Below are 20,279 nucleotides of genomic sequence, written 5' to 3' on the forward strand. Positions count from 1 at the left end.
TTTTCTTTTTTTAAATATTTATTTATATTTATTTGAAAGCCAGAGTTACACAGAGAGAGGAGAGGCAGAGAGAGAAAAGAGAAAGGGGAGACCCCAATATTTTCATGGAAAATAACTTTTCCTCCATTTTATAAGTTCCCATAAAAAAATTCTCCAATCCAGGGAAAATAAGCATTGTGCATGGGTTATCTGTAATATCCAATACCAAATATATAAAAATTGGTTGCAAGTTTCCTAACACGCAGCCCAACAACACGCTGTCTTTCTCTTATGGTTTATTCTGTAGTACAGGTAATTTTCCTGTCAAAGCAGAATACCGACCTAAAAACAACGGAGGCAGGATGTCCTGGTCCTCTCTGCTTCACAGGATTCAATCCTCAGCATCTTTCTTATGCCACAGGAAGAAGAGACTCTAGCTTCCTGTTCTCCACTGGCCAGTCTGTGGCCTAGGGATTGGTTACTAGTGTGAAACACATCAGCCTCAGGTCCTCAGGCTGGCAGAGGTGGAAGGAAGTGAGGCTGAGTGGTCCACAGGACTGGCAGGTGGGAGGAAGGCAGGCTCCAGGTGAACACACAGGCAGCACCCCACCGCTCCTACCTCCACCCCACAGCCTGTGTTCCTTGTGCTCCCTAGCATTTTTACTAACCATATCACAGATAATCAAGTTTTGCTGCCTATGCGATCTTCAATTACCAAACTGTTTGGCATGCAGTACCACCTTGCTGGCTCCAAGCTCAGTACACTCCTTTGCATGCTCATGCCAGGTAACAGAAAACACACCTCTAAGAGCTGGTGCCAGACCCACTGCTCCGAGCTGTGTCATCTCTGACCTTTCCCATCACAAATTTTAAAATATGGTGTTACCTCATAATTGCCTACCTCACTTGGTTAAAGGAATTGTAAATAATATATGTAGGGCCGGCGCCGCGGCTCACTAGGCTAATCCTCCGCCTTGCGGAGCCGGGACACAGGGTGCTAGTCCCAGTCAGGGCGCCGGATTCTGTCCCGGTTGCCCCTCTTCCAGGCCAGCTCTCTGCTGTGGCCAGGGAGTGCAGTGGAGGATGGCCCAAGTACTTGGGCCCTGCACCCCATGGGAGACCAGGAGAAGTACCTGGCTCCTGCCATCGGATCAGCGCGGTGTGCCGGCCGCAGTGCGCCAGCCGCGGCGGCTATTGGAGGGTGAACCAACGGCAAAGGAAGACCTTTTTCTCTGTCTCTCTCTCTCACTGTCCACTCTGCCTGTCAAAAAAAAAAAAAAAAAAAAAAAAAAAAAAAAGTAGGATACACACTGGAAACTATAATGCTATGCAAATGTAAGGTCATTATCATTTGTTTGCATCTTCACAGCAACCAGTCCAAAGCTGATTAGATGCACAATAAACATGTAACTGAGCAGAGATAAGTATACTCCCTACCATGCAAGCTATAGGCTGTTTTACACTCATCTCCTGGAGGACTATGGAAACCCAAGAGTCGACATAACATATTTGAAGGGCTGATTCTTGATTTTTCTTTTACACTGAGGAAAAATTTCTCCTAGTAAAAAGGGCAGGTATTTTATCAACTCAAATTTTATCAAACAAAAGTTGTTTAGAGGGGCAGCTGTTGTGACACAGCAGGTTAACCTGCCACCTGCGATGCCAGCAGATGGAAGATTTCTCTCCCTCTGTCCCCTCTATAACTCTGCCTTTCAAATAAGTAAATAAATCTTTAAAACAACAACAACAACTGTTTACAGCAAGGCTATCAGTTTTGCTATACAAAACAAGAGTCAGAAAGTGTGTAAAAAGGGGGAAGAGAGAAAAAGAGTCTGATACACGACAATTCATTCAGGAAACATGGAAGATCAAGTTGGCTGTCCTCAGAAGAACGATGAGAAAAATACTGAAGTCCTGCTAAAACACCTCTTTACTTCCTTAGAACACATGACTGAACACAGACAGGGTCATTAAGAAACAGCACAGGAAGGACTAGGTACACAGACAGCCAATGACCATCTAAGCAGAGGGCTCGAATGGCTCCACGGAGAGCGCCTGACCTGCAGCAGCTCCCCCGGCAGGTGTCCTTACCTCTTCTGCTGTACTGACATGTCGTCTCTGAGTCTTCTTGGGGCTCAAAAGACTTCGACGGCATGAACCACTCCAAGATGGACTTGGAACAGGCTTAATAGGAAAAGATTTTTCATATGCAGACACATGGCAGTGATGGTTTGACTTTCCCGTGTAAGTGTTTGATAATCCACTAAAAAAAATTTGTAAGAAAGATAACAGTTAAGCAAGATAAATATAGTGATTATTTTCACTTTAAAGAAAAAAAAAAACACCACCAGAAACAAACTGGTAGAATGACAGGGATCAGATAGGAAATGGCAGATGCGGCTGCTGCATCAGGTTCTTCTTAGACTGCCAAAGTAAATATCAAATGATCAGAACTGTTTCTTGGTCAGGAACCAGCAGCCAGTATGCCAGTCTGGAGATCCTCAGGACCCTGGGCTCTGGTGAGCTCTCACACACACACACTGTCTCTGATTCCCACTGCCTCTCCTAAGCCTCTTACGGGAAACCACTGCAGTTGAATGTGTAGACGGGTGAAGCAGAAGCCTCTCCAAGAAGCTTCAAACTGAATCTTTCCTGAAAGACCAACAGGGTGCCTGGCCTTCACTGCAAACCACCAGAGGACACAGTCTTCTTTCCATGCCACTGTTCACCCCTTTGCAAGAACTTTTTCTTTCCTTATACGATTTGTGCCTTATCTAACAGGAAAAACGAGCATGAAAATATTTTTATGAACTCAAAAACCCAGTCTTGCTTCTAAGGCTTAGTAATTTTAAGTTCTTTCTGGGTGCTCTTCTGTACATACTGCTACTCAGCAATTATGAAGTAGTTTCAGCATAACGAACTTTTTTTTCCCTCTAACAAGGACTCACAATAAAGGTAAACAGCTAAGCTGAGTTCAATGAAATCAACTCTTTAAATCATTACTTCCTGTCTGGACCCACATAAAGTCAGACTAGGTCTAAAGAAACCAAAAAATCACTTCTACTCTAATTCTTACTATGGTGGGGTCTGTGTGTGTGTGTGTGTGTGTGTGTGTTAAAGAAGAACTCAGATTTTAGGAAGGGTAGATGCAGATAGGAAGAGACAGCAAGGGCAATGTAACTGGGGATGACAGAATGGAGTTTCCAGGATGTCTTCCCAGAGTGAGCACATCTGTGTTTATAATGAAAAAGACTTTTTTTTTTTTAAAGGATAGCAATGTTTGTTTATTTGTTTGTTTAAAGATTTATTTATCTGAGAGGTTGGTGCTGTGGAGCAGTGGGTTAAAGCCCTGGCCTGCAGGGCCAGCATGCCATTTGGGCGCCAGTTTGAGTCCTGCCTGCTCCACTTCTGATCCAAATCCCTCCTAATGCACCTAGGAAAGCAATGAGGATGGTCCAAGTCCTTGGGTTCCTGCACCCGTGTGGGAGACCCGAAAGAAGCTCCTGGCTCCTGGCTTTGGACCAGTGCAGCTCCCGTGTGGGATTCCCGGAAGAAGCTTCTGGCTCCGGATCAGCACAGCTCTGGCCATTGCGGCCAGTTGGAGAGTGAACCATGGAATGGAAAACCTCTCTCCCTCTCTCTGTCTCTCCTCTCTCTGTGTAACTCTGACTTTCAAATAAATAAATCTTTCAAAAAAAAAAATGTATTTGAAAGGTAGATATAGAGAGGAGAAAGGGTAGAAGTAGAGAGAGAGAATCTTCCATCCACTGGTTCACTCCTCAAATGGCCTAAATGGCTGGGGCTGGGCCAGGCCAAAGCCAGTAACCAGGAGCTTCTTCTGGGTCTCCCACGTGGGTGCAGGGGCCCAAGCACTTGGGCCATCTTCCACGGCTTTTCCCAGGCACATTAGGAAGGAGCTGGATCAGAAGCAGAGCACCTGGGACTTGATCCATTGCTGATACAGGATGCTGGCACCGCAGGTGAAGGCTTAATCCTCTACACCACAGCACTGGCCCCTGAAAAAGATTTTGCTATAGAAACAGTGCAAAGGCATCCTACAATGCCAGAAAGCAAGGGTACGACCAAAAATTAACGAGACTGTAGGCAAGCCTCAAGGGGCTCCTATGGGTCAAAACTGTGAGAAGAGCACTAAAGAAGTTACAATGGTAGTGGACTGAAACACACTGAATCTATAATGACATCCAAAAAAACACAGAAAAAAGATAATTTGAACCAAACTAACTGGCTATTTTTTTTTACAGGCAGAGTTAGACTGTGAGAGAGAGAGACAGAGAGAAAGGTCTTCCTTCTGTTGGTTCACCCCCCAGATGGCCACCACGGCCAGCGCGCTGCACCGATATGAAGCCAGGAGCCAGGCGCTTCCTCCTGGTCTCCCATGCGGGTGCAGGGCCCAAGCACTTGGGCCATCCTCCACTGCCTTCCCGGGCCATAGCAGAGAGCTGGACTGGAAGAGGAGCAACCGGGACAGAATCCGGTGCCCCGACTGGGACTAGAACCCGGAGTGCCAGCACCACAGGCGAAGGATTAGCCTAGTGAGCCACGGCGCCGGCCAAACTGGCTATTTTTAAAATCACTTTGAAAATTGTCAATGAAACAAGAAAAGATTGAGCCATTCTCCTGCATTTCCCCGAGGAACCCACTTCAGGGTAGCCAAACAGCTTCAGCAAATCAAAGAGCAACCAGAGGGCTCGATTCCTAAGCACAGAAGTGATGAAATTGGAAAAACACCATTTTATTAACTCTAATGAAACCAAGTCAGGTGAGGACTATCAACTGACATTAACAGCTACTAGACAGAAGGCTGATCTGTTCACAGTGAAAACCCAACCACAACAATGGACCAGACTTTCATCCCCTTGGTCCAGAAGTCATGGCATCACCAGCGACAGAACCTGAACAGCGTTATCATCTGCTTCCCAGTGTGATGTAACACATCATCATTGCCTACTCAAGCCCAAAGTCTAGTTTACAAAAAAACACAGGGGCTGGAAAGCACAGCTTTATACCACGAGGAAGCCATGTTTCAAATCCCAAAGGTGGGGCACAACCCACAGAGTCACGTCATCTTAGAAAGGGGTTCTCGGGGCCGGCACCGTGTTGCAGATTAATTCTCCGCCTGCGGCGCCAGCATCACATATGGGCACCAGTTGTAGTCCCAGCTGCTCCTCTTCCAATCCAGCCCTCTGCTGTGGCCTGGTAAAGCAGTAGAAGATGATCCAAGTGCTTGGGACCCTGCACCCACATGGGAGACCAGGAAGAAGCACCTGGCTCCTGGCTTCAGATCAGCACAGTTCCAGCTGTGGTGGACACGTGTGGAGTGAACCAATGAAAGGAAGACCTTTGTCTCTGTCTCTCCCTCTCACTGTCTGTAACTCTACCTCTCAAATAGATAAATAAATAAAATCTTTTAAAAAAGGTGGGGGGAGGTTCTCCTGGCACCAGCACTATGGTGCAGCAGGCTAAAGCCCTGGCCTGCAGCGCCGGCATCTCATAAGGGCACTGGTGGGCGTCCCGGCTGTTTTACTTCTGATCCAGCTCCCTGACAGGGCACCTGGGAAACCACCGGAGGATGGCCCAAATGTTTGTGCCCATGCACCCATGTGGGAGACACAGAAGCTCCCAGCTCCTGGTTTTGGACCTCTCCCCATCTGTACCTCTCTCGATGTAACTGTCATTCAAATAAATAAAATAAATCTTTAAAAAAAAAAAAAAAAAAAGAAACAAAGAAAGGGATTCTCCTAGGCTGGTGCTGCGGCACAGCAGGTAAAGCTGTTACCTGGGATGCTGGCAAGCAATATGGGTGCCAGTTCAATTCCTGGCTGCTCCACTTCCCATCCTGCTCCCTGCTAATGTGCCTGGGAAGCAGCAGAAGATGGCCCAAGTCCTTGGACCCATGCAGACACATAGGAGACCTGGATGAAAACCCTGGCTTCAGTCTGGCCCAGCCCCACTGTTGAAAGAAAAACTTAAGGACAGTTAACTACAACATAGAACCCTAGAATGGACAATGGTGTGGACAAACTAACTCTAGAAGATACTTGGGAGTCAATGGGGAACATTTAAATATAATTTAGTGTATCAGATAAAGCTTATTGAATTGGAAAGGAGATGAATGACTAAAAAAAGCAGATGACAACGGAGTATATACTGCAACGAACTTGTTTTTGAAAAAAAAAATGTGTATGTCAAGGCAGAGAAAACTATCTGGAAGGATGTGTACTTTTTTTTTCAAAGATTTACTTATTTATCTGAAAGGCAGAGTTACAGAGAGAAAGAGGCAGAGAGAGAGAAAGAGAGAGAGGGAGGGAGGGAGGGAGGGACAGGTCTTCCATCCGCTGGTTCACTCACCACATGGCTGCAACGGCCAGAGCTGTGCCGATCCGAAGCCAGCAGCTAGGAGCTTCTTCCGGATCTCCCACAGGGGTGCAGGGGCCCAGGCACTTGGGCCATCTTCCACTGCTTTCCCAGGCCACAGCAGAGAGCTCGATGGGAAGCGGAGCAGCAGGGACTCGAACCAGCGCCCATATGGGATGCCACTACCAGGCAGCAGCTTTACCCACTCGCCACAGTGCCAGCCCCAGGATATGTATTAAGATACTACAGAGTGGATCTTACACTGGTTGTAATGTGATACGTTTATTTTGTATCTGCTTATCTTTATTTCTGAATTTTTACAAAGCCTATGTGCTGTTCCTGTAATAATGAAATTTTTAAAAAAGGAACGGAATTGGTGCAGCAGATTAAGCCACTGGTGATGCCAGCATCCCATATGAGTGCCAGTTCTAGTCCCAGCTGCTCCACTTCCAATTCAGCTCCCTGCTAATGCTCCTGGGAAAATGAACCAAGTGCTTGCTCCCCTATCATCTAGGTAGAAGACATGGATGGTATTTCCAGCTCCTGGCTTCAGCCTAGCCCAGCCCCAATTATCGTGGCCATTGAGGAATGAACCAGAGGATGGAAGATCTCTCTCAAATTCTGTCTCTCAAGTAAAATAAAATAAAATAAAAGGAAATAAAATAAATAAATAAATGTATGGCATTACTGAGTTTAAAAAAGAGCCGCTTGCTGAATGATGCATGTAGAAAATTTTTAATGACAAAATAGCATCACAGAATTCACAATATTCACAGCACATATATCATGCTACAGCAGTGAGCAAGAACCAAGCATAACAAGAAAAGTGTTAGAAGAAAACACACAATGGCAGAGGAATGAGACTATGGGTAGTGATCAAGGAATCTTTAGTTATTAGTCATGTTTCCATTTTCACAATGTGAGTAAATTAATAAACTCATGAATAACTAAAATTAAATTACGAAGGGGAAGATGAGGGGCTGCACAGGAGGGGCTCAGGAGCCGAGACAATGAGGTTCATGAAGCTCTCCGCAGCCCTTCTGTGCTGTGGACAGAGGTAGCCTGCATCTGCTGACCAAGGCAAAGGGTACAGCTCGCACAGGCTGGGCCAGGTCTCCGCAGTGAGCTGTACTACCCTCTGCTACTGGAGTGTGCAGACTGACTGATCTTCCCTTTAAAACATTTAACAGCCACAATGGTCCTGATACATTCATACTCACCAAGACTTCCCCCCAAATCCTCTCTACTAAAGGTACAAATTGGCTATCACCGATATTCAGCACCAAGTACATCTAAAGTTGAAGGTTGAAAATGGACTCATCTACTTTAAAATCCAAAAAGGGTGCTACAATTTCAAAATGCCAATATAACAACTACCCACAGCCATTTTCCCTTGTATATGAGGAAGGGTTTTAGAACTAAGCAGAGAAAATAACAAACCTTGAGGTCTTTCGGGCTTCGAGGTAAAGACTTCGGCTGTTTCTTGATTTCTGTAAAGCTGAACTTGACGTGGGAGTGGAGTTTCTCCACTGTCCATTGGCACTGTGGCCAAAGGTTCTTAAGTCTCCTGAGCCAAGAAAACTGTCTAAGGAAGGGTTGTCTAAAAAAACAAAAAAGTTTGAACAATTAAACAAATAACCACAGCTGGTTCTCCTAATGCCTGCAACCATGTCCAACATCCAACACTGTATTCCTAAGTAATGTAGCATATCACCATGTCTCTCATGGAAGAAAGGTCCCAGTCTGAACTGCCAGTTAAGTCTGCAGCAAGGGAACATCTACAAACTATGACGACTCAGCCATACTAACCTGAAAATGGGTGAAGGAGCTGAATCCTGCCACAGCCATGTGCCTGATCTGCATCAATGTGACTCCGTGGTGTCCACCAAAAGTCAACATTTTACCCCAACTATATCTTGCAAGCACTCCCAGGCCTGGGCCTGAAAGAAGGTAGGCCAGACCAGTAAGAAAGCAGGCGGAGGGCCAAGGAGAATGTAATTCAAATGAACAACAGTTATCGCTTAAGAAGCAGCTGATGTCACTTTCTTCTTTTTAATTATCATGTTCAAGACTCAGGGACTCTCACAGAGCAAACACCCCCTAACTGCAGCCTACTCTGGCTGGCCCAGGGCAGCACGACCCACCGTATACACCTGGTTCTGGGACCACACTCTTCCGTCACTTCATGCCATTGTCATCAGACACGTGAATACTCCAACACTTGTGAATGCAATCAGACAGATTATTTTTCTATGTGTGGATCACAGCTTGGGGTGACAAAACCCTTTAGATTTCAGCTGAGAGTAGTAGAACAATTTCTGCACTCCTCTCCTTATTAGCAGGACCAGAAAATTTAAAGCAGCTCCTTTAAAGGAACTTCAGATATTAGCTTAAGAACTGTTGGGAACTCCAGTGAGAAAAACGAGAATGAAAACTCTTGATTCCTTCAATTTTGTTAAAGCTGACATCTTTTTGAAGATCCCTTTTCAAAGCTTATTACTAGAGAACTTCACACAATATTGTATACTTATGCTGTTTACAGCATTTAAGGCAGCCTTCCAAAGCACAGTTTTGTTATTTCTTAAATTAACCAGGATATCAGGATTCAGTGAATGAATAAGATGGCAAGGGAAGCAGTCGGGTGGTACTAGTACCAGTTCATTCACCGGTAGGAGCTTAACATACTAAGTATGCTACTCATACTTCAGGAACAGAGAAGTGAGGCTACTAGAAATGAGTTTCAGAAAATTAGTAACTACAAATATATAGTATTATCAGTAGAAATCTTGTCTCACAACTTTTGGCTAAAACCTGATTAGGGAAGTAATCTAACTTGAAAAGTGTTATCTGAGGAATAGTCTGTCAAAAATGCAAATTACTCTACCAGGTGTAAAATCTGTAGCTCTAGTACAGAGGGAAAGCACAGCACAGGAGGGGGACAGTGGGCCTCCCAATTCCCCAAAACCACCCACAGCCCTCTGCTGCTGATGGCATCAGGCAAAGACAGAATGAGAGAGGCTGCAGGGACTTTCTTCCTAGTGAGGGCTAAACCTGATACTCTGTCATTACTAAGAAATCAGGATTGCAAAGGATGCATACACACACACTCACACATACAAAACAAGAAGGAAACACACCACAAATTTAATTACGGCTGTGTTTTCAATGATAGGATGACATGTATCTTTGGACTTTGGTCTACACATTTTCTTTAGGGACAGGCAAAATTTTCATGGACAGAAAAAAATAAACCTGAGGGCCAACACTGTGGCTCAATGGGTTAAACCCCGGGCCTACAGTGCTGGCATCCCATATGGGCACCAGTTCAAGTCCTGGCTGCTCCATTTCTGATCCGGCTCCCTGCTAATGTGCCTGGGATAGCAGCAGAGGATGGCCCAAGTGCTTGGGCCCCTGCACCCATGTGGGAGCCTTGGAAGAAGCTCCTGGCTTTGGCCTGGCTCAGTCCTGGCTATTGTGGCCATTTGGGGAGTGAACCAGCAGATGGAAGATCTCGATCTCTCTCTCCTCTCTGTAACTCTGCCTTTCAAATACATACATAAACCTTAAAAACAATCAAAAAAAGAATGAAGCAAACTTTACATAAAAAACAAGTGACTCAGATACTATGAAAGTAACCATCAGGTGCTCATGTTAATGTTAGGACTCAATACTACAATAGTGGGGTGTTTTAATTCCTTTTACTGCTCATTGCCAGCTTGGCAACCTAATTTATCATTAAAAATAATTCTAAGCATAAGCAAAATCATCTTTCAATTGAATCCACTTTTCTTGGTTGAGGATTAAAAAATGTTTTGTTACTGGGTTGGTGGTAAAACTGGGAGTCTTGAAGCCTGAACACTACTAAGTAAAGTAAGACAACGTTGCACCAGATTTTTCATAGTCTAATCTTGAGTGGACTGACAAACAGGTTTTTAAGAACCTTGATCTAGAGAGGTGGATCCAAAAAAAAGGTAACTAATGAGAAGCTCCAGATCCTGACTCTAAAGTCTGGCCCATCCAGCTCATTTTCATCCTGGGACAGTCAGGTGAGAGCTTAGAAAATAACCCAGCTGAGATCAGAAGACTGGGCGGGCAGGGCAGGATGCACATTCGGCCCTGTCCAGAGGGAGGAATGTGACTGACCAGAAACATCAGCATGAGTTTCACCAGAAAAGAACACACACAAAGTGCGTAGCAGTCAGACATCGGTTGACTTGCAATGGACAATGAAGAAAAAAGCATATGGAGCCTTGGCATTCAGACCTAAATTTCTAACTGCTGGGGAGTTATCCCTGAGGTCTGTAATGTGCCATAAGCTTGTTTCATTAGGGGCTAAATGGAATCTCACAGAGGCCCAAGCTTCAAGTTCTAAGTGAGAGAGGGAGGCTGGCAGAGAGTTTGGCTTCCCCATTTCAGTATGAGTTTGTTGTTTCTGGGTATTATCATGTAGACAGTAACTATTATGAAGTAATTTCTTTCTTTACCTAAAAATTGCTATCAACTGAGAGAGAAAACATTACTGTCAGATTTTTGATACAGGGATCATTTGTGGTAGGAAAAATAAACCAGAGGAATCCAGTCGAATATTGCCACATCAGGAACACAAGGATGGAGCTGACCTCAGATGTATCCTTTGTGAGTATCAAGGGTCTACTGGAATTTAAAAGCAATTTACAAGTGCTTTAAAGTAATATTATTAATACTAGCTGCAAATGATGATGGTAAAGTGGACCTAAATCACAGGGCAAATGATGAAGCAAATGAAGGCACAGGCCCATTATCTGGGATCAGAAAGCCTATTTCTGAACTTTAACTTTTGGAATTTGAGGAAGATAACCTGTATACCAAGTAACATTTCTAGCACCCTGTCATTTTGAGTACTGATCTATCTGCAGTAAAATGTGGAAACGCTGACAATCAGAGATGAATAAGATAAACAGTTTCATGTAAGTTCACGGAGATTTTGCCAAGGAATGAAGCCAGTTCAGGTACTGATGCCAAATGAATGATTAAACCTTTTTTTTTTATTTTATTTTTTTGAGCTTTAAGATTTTGGAATTGTATGTTAGGGATGGTATATGTGCTTAAAAATTCCACAAATTAGAAATCAACAGAAAATTATAAAAAAATTTAAAGAGATGGAAAAGTAGAAATACTAAATTAAAGATGTGTCCAATTATACAATGTGCACCATGTATGTTACACACAGATAAAAATCGAGAAGCCACAGAGAGATGAGTGTAGTCAGAATGGAGTTCATCATTAAGCAATCATTCTCAGCTTACAGCAAGGTTCTCCCCAGCGAGAAGCAGGCACACGAAGTCACAAGCACGTGCAGCCTGTGTTCAGAGGGACGTACTCGCCTGCGCCTCTCAGGGTCAGTAATGAGTATTCACACCACAGCGCAGGCGTGAGGGCCTTTTCAATTACAACGACAGCACAGCTCCCTTCTGAGCAAATTAATTTATGATTTTCCGTAAATTATGCACATACTATGTAGAGACCACCGCCCACCCCCAAGAGAGGGATTCCAGTGACCAGAGTAGTAAAGTGCCACCCACCCATGTCACATTTAAGTATAATGCAAATCTAAGAGAGCACCATACTAACGTCTGTTTAGGGGAGGAGATCTCATCTTGCTGACAAAGAATCCTGAGGAAGCCAAATAACAAGAATAATTATTATTTCATGTCATATTTATCAATTCAATTTACCCTTACAAAAACCCCAGTTAGGCAAGTTCAGTGGTATGACTAGCCTCCCCACATTTATGGCACAGGGTGACAGTGACTCGAAGTCTGAGAAGTGAAAAGGCCTGGGAAGGCCATCGGGACGCTCCTCACTTAAACTGCCAAGAGGCTAAGCACCAGGATTCTCAGCTCCCTGGGCAGAGGCAAAGGACTAGTGGAAGTCCCAACCTTAGGAGAAGGGCAGGCGCTCAGGCAGGCAGGCCAAGGGACAGGAACAGCCTAGAGAATGCTGACTTCTGTGGTGTCTCACAAGCTGCCTAGGCAAGCACATGGCTGTGGCAGGTGCTGGATGGAAACACACAGTTAACATTTCCTGCAGAGATGGGGAACAAACTTGGGCAGAGATACACTTCCAAGTTTCATGGCTTCAAATCAACACAAAACACACACTTTTGTATCACATACACATATGCACAAAATAAAGGTAAAAAACAAAGCTGCACTTTTTTTTTTTTTCCTGGTGCTTTTACAATGGCATAATGTACGAGAAGAAAAAGTTCTAAAAAAGTTTTCCACTAAAAGATTAATATCTGGTTGAGACAAGCTCAAAGTCTTATAGCAACCACATACACGCACACCAAATGCTTATTAAAATGTTGTTTTAGTGAGAAAACATCCTTTTGATTTTGACAATATTTTTTCTTTTAGAAATGGTAAATAGATCATTTGCTAGGGAGCAACCTGAAACACACATGTGTCTTGACTCCAAGCAAAGCATCCTACCTGAGTCATAATTTGGGTGGTAAGCTGTACTTCTTGTGGGGCAAATAAAAGATGGGTCCAAATTTCCTTGCCTGGAAGGTAAAATCTAAACAAAGCACAAGATTTTTCTTAAATTACATCTTAACAACAAAACAAAATAAAAGTTTACATTAAGTAAAACATACTACCAAACAAGATGATGCCACATTTTAGAATCTACTATAATCAATTATGTTACATTTATGTACATTATAAGTGAACTACATACTAGTAAAAAATGAAAACATGTGGACACTTTGATAAAATGATTCAGGTTTCAGTGAGAAAAATGGGTAAAATGTTACACTATGGAATTCAAAGAATGTTTATTAAAAGGTTACTACATATTTAGATACCCAGCCTGAAAGCCAGTTATAACAAATAGGAAAGAGGCAGGGAAAACCAAGCTGGTTTTTAATTCTTGTGATAACTTTATAGTTGTCATCAGAGGTGGTGCTGTGCTCCCAAGACAAATCTGGAAACATGCAAGTAAGCAGTCATCAGCAAAGCTACTGGGCTGCAGGGGGAGATGCTGGATTTTAAATGCTGGGGGGCCAAGAATGCATAGTACCCTACCCTGCCCAGGACAGGTTCAGACAGAAGAATTACCTCACCCAAATTACAAATGGCTCTTCTCATGAGAAAGGCGCCTGTATTAACAATGTTCCTGGGATATTTACAAAATACAGATCGTGGGGTAGGGATTTGGTGCAGGAGTTAAGATTCCACTTACAAACCCCTCAACCCCATATCAGAGTGCCTGCTTTGAGTCTCAGCTCTGCTTCTGATTCCAGCTTCCTGCAAAGACAGACTCTGGCAGGGAGTTAGTGACAGCTCAAGTACTGGAGTCCCTGCCACCACGTGGGAGACCCAGATTCAATTCCAGACTCCAGGTTGCAGCCTGGTACAGCTCTGATTGTTGTTGACATTTGGGGAATGAATCTATAGGTGGAAGATCTCTCTCTCTGCCTTTCAAATAAATTTAAAATGATAATATTTTTAAAAGTATGTTAAATACAACATTCTGATTCAAAGGTAGAGGGTAAGGCCTGAGATTCTGTGTTTCTTTTTTTAAATTTACTTGAAAAGCAGAGTTAGAGAGAGAGAGAGAGAGAGGGAGGGAGGGAGGGAGAGATAGAGAGAGAGAGTGAGATCTTCTGTATGCTGGTTCACTCCCCAAATGGACACAATAGGCAGGGATAGGCCAGGCCAAATCCAGGAGCTTCATCAGAAGTCTCCCACATGGGTACAAGGGCCCAAGCACTTGAGCCATCCTCCACTGCAACCCCAGGTGCACTAGCAGGGAGCCAGATTGGAAGTGGAACAGCCAGGACTTGAATGAGTACCCATATGGGATCTGGCATTTCAGGCCACGGCTTAACCCGCTGAGCCACAGCACTGGCCCGAGAATCTGAATTTCTTTTTTTTCTTTTTTTAATTTATTTGACAGGTAGAGTTACAGACAGTGTGAGAGAGAGACAGAGAGAAAGGTCCTCCCTCCATTGGTTCACTCCCTAAATGGCCACCACGGCCGGCGCTGCGCCGATCCGAAGCCAGGAACCAGGTGCTTCCTCCTGGTCTCCCATGCAGGTGCAGGGCCCAAGCACCTGGGCCATCGTCCACTGCCCTCCCGGGCCACAGCAGAGAGCTGGACTGGAAGAGAGAATCTGCATTTCTAACAACCTCTCAAGGTGTACTGACCCAGCTAGTCCTGGACCAGACCTTGAGAAAGGAAGCTGAGGGCACAACAGATACCTTCAGAGGGGATGTGTGCTTGCTCCCTCCCCACCACCCCTAGCCCCAAGTCTTGGCAATTCTAAGGCACCAGTTAAAAAGAACACTCATGTCTGTATTGGCAACTCTAATGCTTAGGAACAACAAAGATGCTCCAGAAGGTACTGTTCTCAAAGAACTCATGTACTAGCCTGTCTTGTGTTAATCTCAATGTATCAGGCAGAATTCCCAATACTGAGATTACTGACTCTCAAAAATTTAGAAACACTTGAAGTGGAGTGCATCATTTAAGCTACAGACAAAAACTTACAATGAGCTAAAATAATCGATGAATTAATGAAAGAAAATTGTTCCTAACCTGCTGGTCAGAACGTGAAAGCTGGTCCTCGGGAACGCCTGTCTGTGGCAGGAGGTGAGATTTGAGGATGGAGCCGTGGTTCACGACCGTCACCTCGCCAGCATCCATCCTCACCCTGTCAGCAGGATCATCTGAGGAGAGAGACCCCATCAGCTCAAGCCATGTAATTCTTCAACACTTTTTACCTACAAACCCACTTTCTCATCTAACAAAAACGATTCACAAAGATCATCTCTACAAACATACCCCCACCCACGCCTCTGCTTCATACCTAGTCACTGGCAAAAAAAAAAAGTCATTGTCTAAAGAGGTCCATATACAGAAACCAGCTTGTCTGGAACTCAGATTACACATCAAATAGTTCACAAAAATAGTCTTAAGTTTTAATAATCATGAAATTTTCCCAGTTTTCATATAAAAGAAATTGGAGCAGGTGGGACCAGCACTGTGGTGTAGTGGGTTAAGCCGCTGCCTACTTAACTGGTTCATGTCCCGGCTGCTCCCCTTTCGATCCAGCTCTCTGCTAATGGCCTGGGAAAGCAGCAGAAGATGGCCCAGCTGCTTGGGCCTCTGCACCTGCGTGGAAGACTAGGGAGAAGAAACTCCTGATGCATGGCTTCAGATCTGCCTAGCTCCAGCCACTGCAGCCATTTGGGGAGTGAACCAGCTGATGAAGACCTTTCTCTCTGGCTCTCCCTCTCTCTGTAACTCTCAAATAAACAATACAAAATAAAAATATTTTTAAAAAAGTCAGAGGAAATGTTCACCATTCAGAAACAAACACTGTTAACACTGCCTTATTTCCTCTCTGCTAACTCAAAAAAGTACTTTAAAAAAATGGGGCCTGTGCTGTGGCACAGAGGGTTAAAGCCCCGGCATGCACACTGGCATTCCATATGGACTCCAGTTGGAGTCCCAGCTGCTCTACTTCTGATCCAGCTCCCTGCTAAAGCACCTGGGAAAGCAGCAAGGATGGCCCAGATCCTTGGGCCCCTGTAACACTTGAGAGACCCAAAAGAAGCTCCTGGCTCCTGGCTTCGGAGCAGCTCAGCTCTGGTTGTTGCAGCCATTTGAGGAGTGAACCAGGGAATGGAAGACCTCTCCTCTCTCTACCTCTCTCTGTAACTCTTTCAATAAATAAAATAAATCTTAAAAAAAAAAAAAAAAAGAGCCGGCGCCGTGGCTCAATAGGCTAATCCTCCACCTTGCGGCGCCGGCACACCGGGTTCTAGTCCCGGTTGGGGCGCCGGATTCTGTCCCGGTTGCCCCTCTTCCAGGCCAGCTCTCTGCTATGGCCAGGGAGTGCAGTGGAGGATGGCCCAGGTGCTTGGGCCCTGCACCCCATGGGAGACCAGGAAAAGCACCTGGCTCCTGGCTCCTGCCAGGATCAGCGCGGTGCGCCGGCTGCAGCGGCGGCCATTGGAGGGTGAACCAGCGGCAAAGGAAGACCTTTCTCTCTCTGTCTCTCTCTCTCACTGTCCACTCTGCCTGTCAAAAAAAAAAAAAAAAAAAAAAAAAAAAAAAAAAAAAGGCAATCAGAGAGGACAGCACTGTGGCACAGCCAGTTACGCTGTTGCCTGTGATGCTCGCATCCCCTGTAAGCGCTGGTTCATGTCCTGATTGTTCCGCTTCCGATCCAGCTCCCTGGTAATACACCTGGGAAAGAAGCAGAAGATGGCCAAGTGCTTGGGCCCCTGTTTTCCACATAGGAAACCCAGACAGAATTCTGGGCTCCTAACTTTGACACTGCCAGCCCTGGCCATTTTAGAATCAGCAGATGGAATATCTGTCTTTTCTCCTTCTGTAAGTCTGCCTTTCAAATAAAGAAAGAAATCTTAAAAAATTAATCAGGGCAACTAAAAAACTGAACCACTACTTTATGGTTAGTCTTACCCATGTCAGGTCTTTTCACATCACTGACTTTACCAAAGATACAAAGTCCTATAAAAAAAGACACAAAAGAGAAACATTACATACTGAAACACACCCACTTCATTTAATTACAGAACATGAAGCCACTAGCAAGTATCAGCTGCTTGTCTCTTCAGTAGTGACAAGCCTAAGGTTATGTCAAGGAGGGTTGACTTTAAGGGAAAAGAGAGGGAACTATGGTCTGAGATGCTTCCAAACATTTTTGAAACTTGTGCTACACCAAACAGCAGTCACAGCCAATCTCCAGAATTCCAAAGCAAGCAGCCAAGCTGTGAGAGTCACCCCCAAAACATATGACTGTACCGAAGTCACAACCTGGGTTCTTCCTGACCCACTGCTCTTTCTGTTATGCTGAACTATTTTATGAACAACTGAAAGACCTAATGATGGCCCTTATGAATACAGCAGGGTTAAGCCATCACTTGCAATGCTGCCATCCCACATGGGCACTGGTTTGAGTCCCGGCTGCTCCACTTGTGATTCAGCTCCCTGATAATGAGCCTGGGAAAGCAGCAGAAAATGGTTCAAGTACTGGGGTCCCTACCACCTACATGGGAGACCCAGGTGGAGTTCCACAATCCTGACTTCGCCTGCCCCAGCCCCAGCCATGGGGGCCAATTGGGGAATGTACCAGCAAATGGAAAACTTCCCTGTCTCTCTGACTCTTCCTTTCTCTGTTAACACTGCCTTTCAAATAAATTTTTTTAAATTTATTTGACAGGCAGAGTTATAGAGAGAGAGAGAGAGAGAGAGACAGAAAGGTTTACTCCCCAAATGGCCGCTATGGCCGGCGCTGCACCTATCTAAAGCCAGGAGCCAGGTGCCTCTTCCTGGTCTCCCATGCGGGTGCAGGGACCAAGCACTTGGGCCATCCTCCACTGCCCTCCCGGGCCACAGCAGAGAGCTGGACTGGAAGTGGAGCAACCGGGACTAGAACCCGGCGCCCATATGGGATGCCGGCACTGCAGGTGGAGGATTAACTAAGTGAGCCATGGCGCGGGCCCCCTCAAAATAAATTTTTTTTTAAAAAAATTATTTTTAAAGAGTTCTCTCCATACATGGTACTCAGGGCCAAATATAAAGCTACTGATACCAAGAGGACAGGCAGGAATGTTCCACAGTTTGAACAGAGCATGATCTCCCCCCACCTCATCAATTAAACTGCAACAAATCAAAGCCCGTCTGCCTACAAAGTATGGCCCCTCTCAGTGGATACGGGGCGCTGCAGATTATGCCGAACCCTAGATATCCTGTTTTCTCCTGTAAGAGAGTACTCCAGGGGCTGGTGCTCTGGCATACTGGGTAAAGCCACTGCCCGCAGTGCTGGCATCCCATATGGGCACCGGTTCAAGTCCCAGCTGCTCCACTTCCAATTCAGCTCTCTGCTATGGCCTGGGAAAGCAGCAGAAGATGGTCCAAGTCCTTGGGCCCCTGCACCCATGTGGGAAAATCTGGAGGAAGCTCCTGGCTCCGGATCTATGCAGCTCCAGCCGTTGCAGCCAATTGGGGAGTGAATCAGTGGATGGAAGATGTCTCTCTCTCTCTCTGCCTCTCCTCTGTGTAACTCTTTCAAATAAATAATAAATCTTAAAAAAAAAAAAAAGAGTACTTCAAAAAGGTCATAGCAACTAGAATTTAAAGAAGTTTATTTTGGAACAAGAAAAAATGAAATGCATGCATAGTTTTTCCAGACTATGTGCTTACCACAATTTTTGAAAAAATTTACTTGAAAGGCAGAGTTAAAGAGAATGAGGCAGAGTGAGAGGGAGAGACAGGTCTTCCATCTGCTGGTTTGTTCCTGAAATGGCTGCAATGGCCACAGCTGGGCCAGGCCAAAGCCAGGAGCCAGGAGCTTCTTCCAAGTCTCCCATGAGGGTGCAGGTGCCCAAGCACTTGGGCCCATCCTCTGCTGCTTTCCCAGGCATATTAAACAGGGAGCTGGATTGGAAGCGGAGCAGCCAGGACTCAGGTGCCCTCATGCGATGCCAGCACTGCAGCAGGTGGCTTTACCTGTTAAATCCACAACGCTGGCCCCTCCACAAATTTTTTAAAACTGCTGGTTTGCATGGATTTCAAAATCTTATTTTCCCATAAACTTTCTTAAGTGCACTCATACATACAGCTGATGTAAAGTTCCAACATAAATTAGGCACAGTTACAGAGTAACAAACAATGAAACAGAACAATTCTACCAATATACTACAAGAAAAGTACGTGAATATGGTCTCTCAAAATACAGAATAATCAAGGGGCAGGTGTTGAGCCACTGGGAGTTAAAATGCCACTTATGACAATAGCGTACCATATCAGAGCACTGGTTCAAGTCCTGTCTACTCTGCTTCCAATCCAGCTCCCTGCTAACCTGGGAAGGCAGTGGAAGATAGCCCAAGTCCTTGAGCCCCTGTCACTATGTGGGAGACCCAGATGGGAGTTCCTGGCTTCAGCCTGGCCCAGCTCTGGCTGTTGTAGCCAACTGAGAGTGAACTAGCAAATGGTAAAAATCTATTCCCCACCCACCCCGGCCCACATGCCCCTCTTGGTTGTTCTGCCTTTCAAAGAAACAAATAAATATTTAAAAACATAGGAAATCTTTCCCTTAATGTTTCTGGACCAGAGCTGATCATGGGTAACTAATACTATGGAAAGCAAAACCTTGGGTAAAGGGGACTGTTGTACAAAAATACTTTCTCTTCTGATGTATTCACTTTTTCCAGAAAAACAGAAGTGAAAAACCTAACTTCTTGAACCTAGGTTAATAGATGTGCCCTTGGCACATTGCTTCTTGGAAGAGACAGCACACCTGCATCTATACAGGATCTCAACAGCCTCTGTGAAAAGGATGGAGCACGACCTCATCCTCACACCAGTCCTAGGGCACCAATGTCGCTGACGGGACGGGTGTGCTTCATGGTCGCCATGGCGAAGGACACGCACAAAGGGAGGGTGACAGCCAAGCACAGTTATCACCACCTCATTACCTAGTCCTGCCAGACAGGATCCCCACAGAATCTAGGCCTTAGATTTAGGCTTCAAGTGCATTTCCAAATGTTCAACCTAAAAAAAGGCTTCTATGTGTAAATTCTCCAGGTCATTCTTCCCTTTCTCTCTTCTTTTAATGGAGAATTCCCTGGGTTCCACATTAAGGGAGAAAATCACATCAATCAGTAAATTAGTGCTTTTTCCATGTTTCACTCTTTCAGGTCACTTCAACTTCTTTGTGTTTTTTATTTTTTTTATTAAGAAGATGCCAATCTAAAAGTTTGAAGCCCAGCACCACAATCCAATGTTACTGCCCTCTGCATTTTGCTGACATAGATGTGAAGACGAAAGCAAGTTAGAAACCCAGAGATTATGCCCAAAAAGGTTAAATGAGCCATCTGAAGTCACCGAGATGGAACCAAGGAAAGACC

General features: G+C 44.9%; 1 protein-coding gene across 3 annotated transcripts in view; it reads right to left on the reverse strand.

The window, feature by feature from the left end:
- The window catches only part of SENP1 (SUMO specific peptidase 1), a 54,671-nt gene that overhangs the window by 30,912 nt on the left and 3,480 nt on the right, over nucleotides 1-20,279 (reverse strand). For 2 of the 3 annotated variants that reach the window (XM_051850442.2, XM_051850441.2), the window contains exons 2-6: nucleotides 16,831-16,878; nucleotides 14,938-15,068; nucleotides 12,828-12,912; nucleotides 7,795-7,954; nucleotides 2,071-2,242 (exon numbers count right to left, since the gene is read on the reverse strand). In XM_051850442.2, coding sequence (XP_051706402.1) covers nucleotides 2,071-2,242; nucleotides 7,795-7,954; nucleotides 12,828-12,912; nucleotides 14,938-15,068; nucleotides 16,831-16,834 — 552 coding nt within the window. In that variant the 5' untranslated portion in view covers nucleotides 16,835-16,878. Of the gene's footprint in view, nucleotides 1-2,070; nucleotides 2,243-7,794; nucleotides 7,955-12,827; nucleotides 12,913-14,937; nucleotides 15,069-15,418; nucleotides 15,441-16,830; nucleotides 16,879-20,279 lie in introns of those variants that run through there. The other variant, XM_051850443.2, reaches the window with a different exon arrangement.

The sequence above is a fragment of the Oryctolagus cuniculus genome, chromosome 9 (assembly GCF_964237555.1).
Source record: "Oryctolagus cuniculus chromosome 9, mOryCun1.1, whole genome shotgun sequence".
Taxonomy (NCBI): domain Eukaryota; kingdom Metazoa; phylum Chordata; class Mammalia; order Lagomorpha; family Leporidae; genus Oryctolagus; species Oryctolagus cuniculus.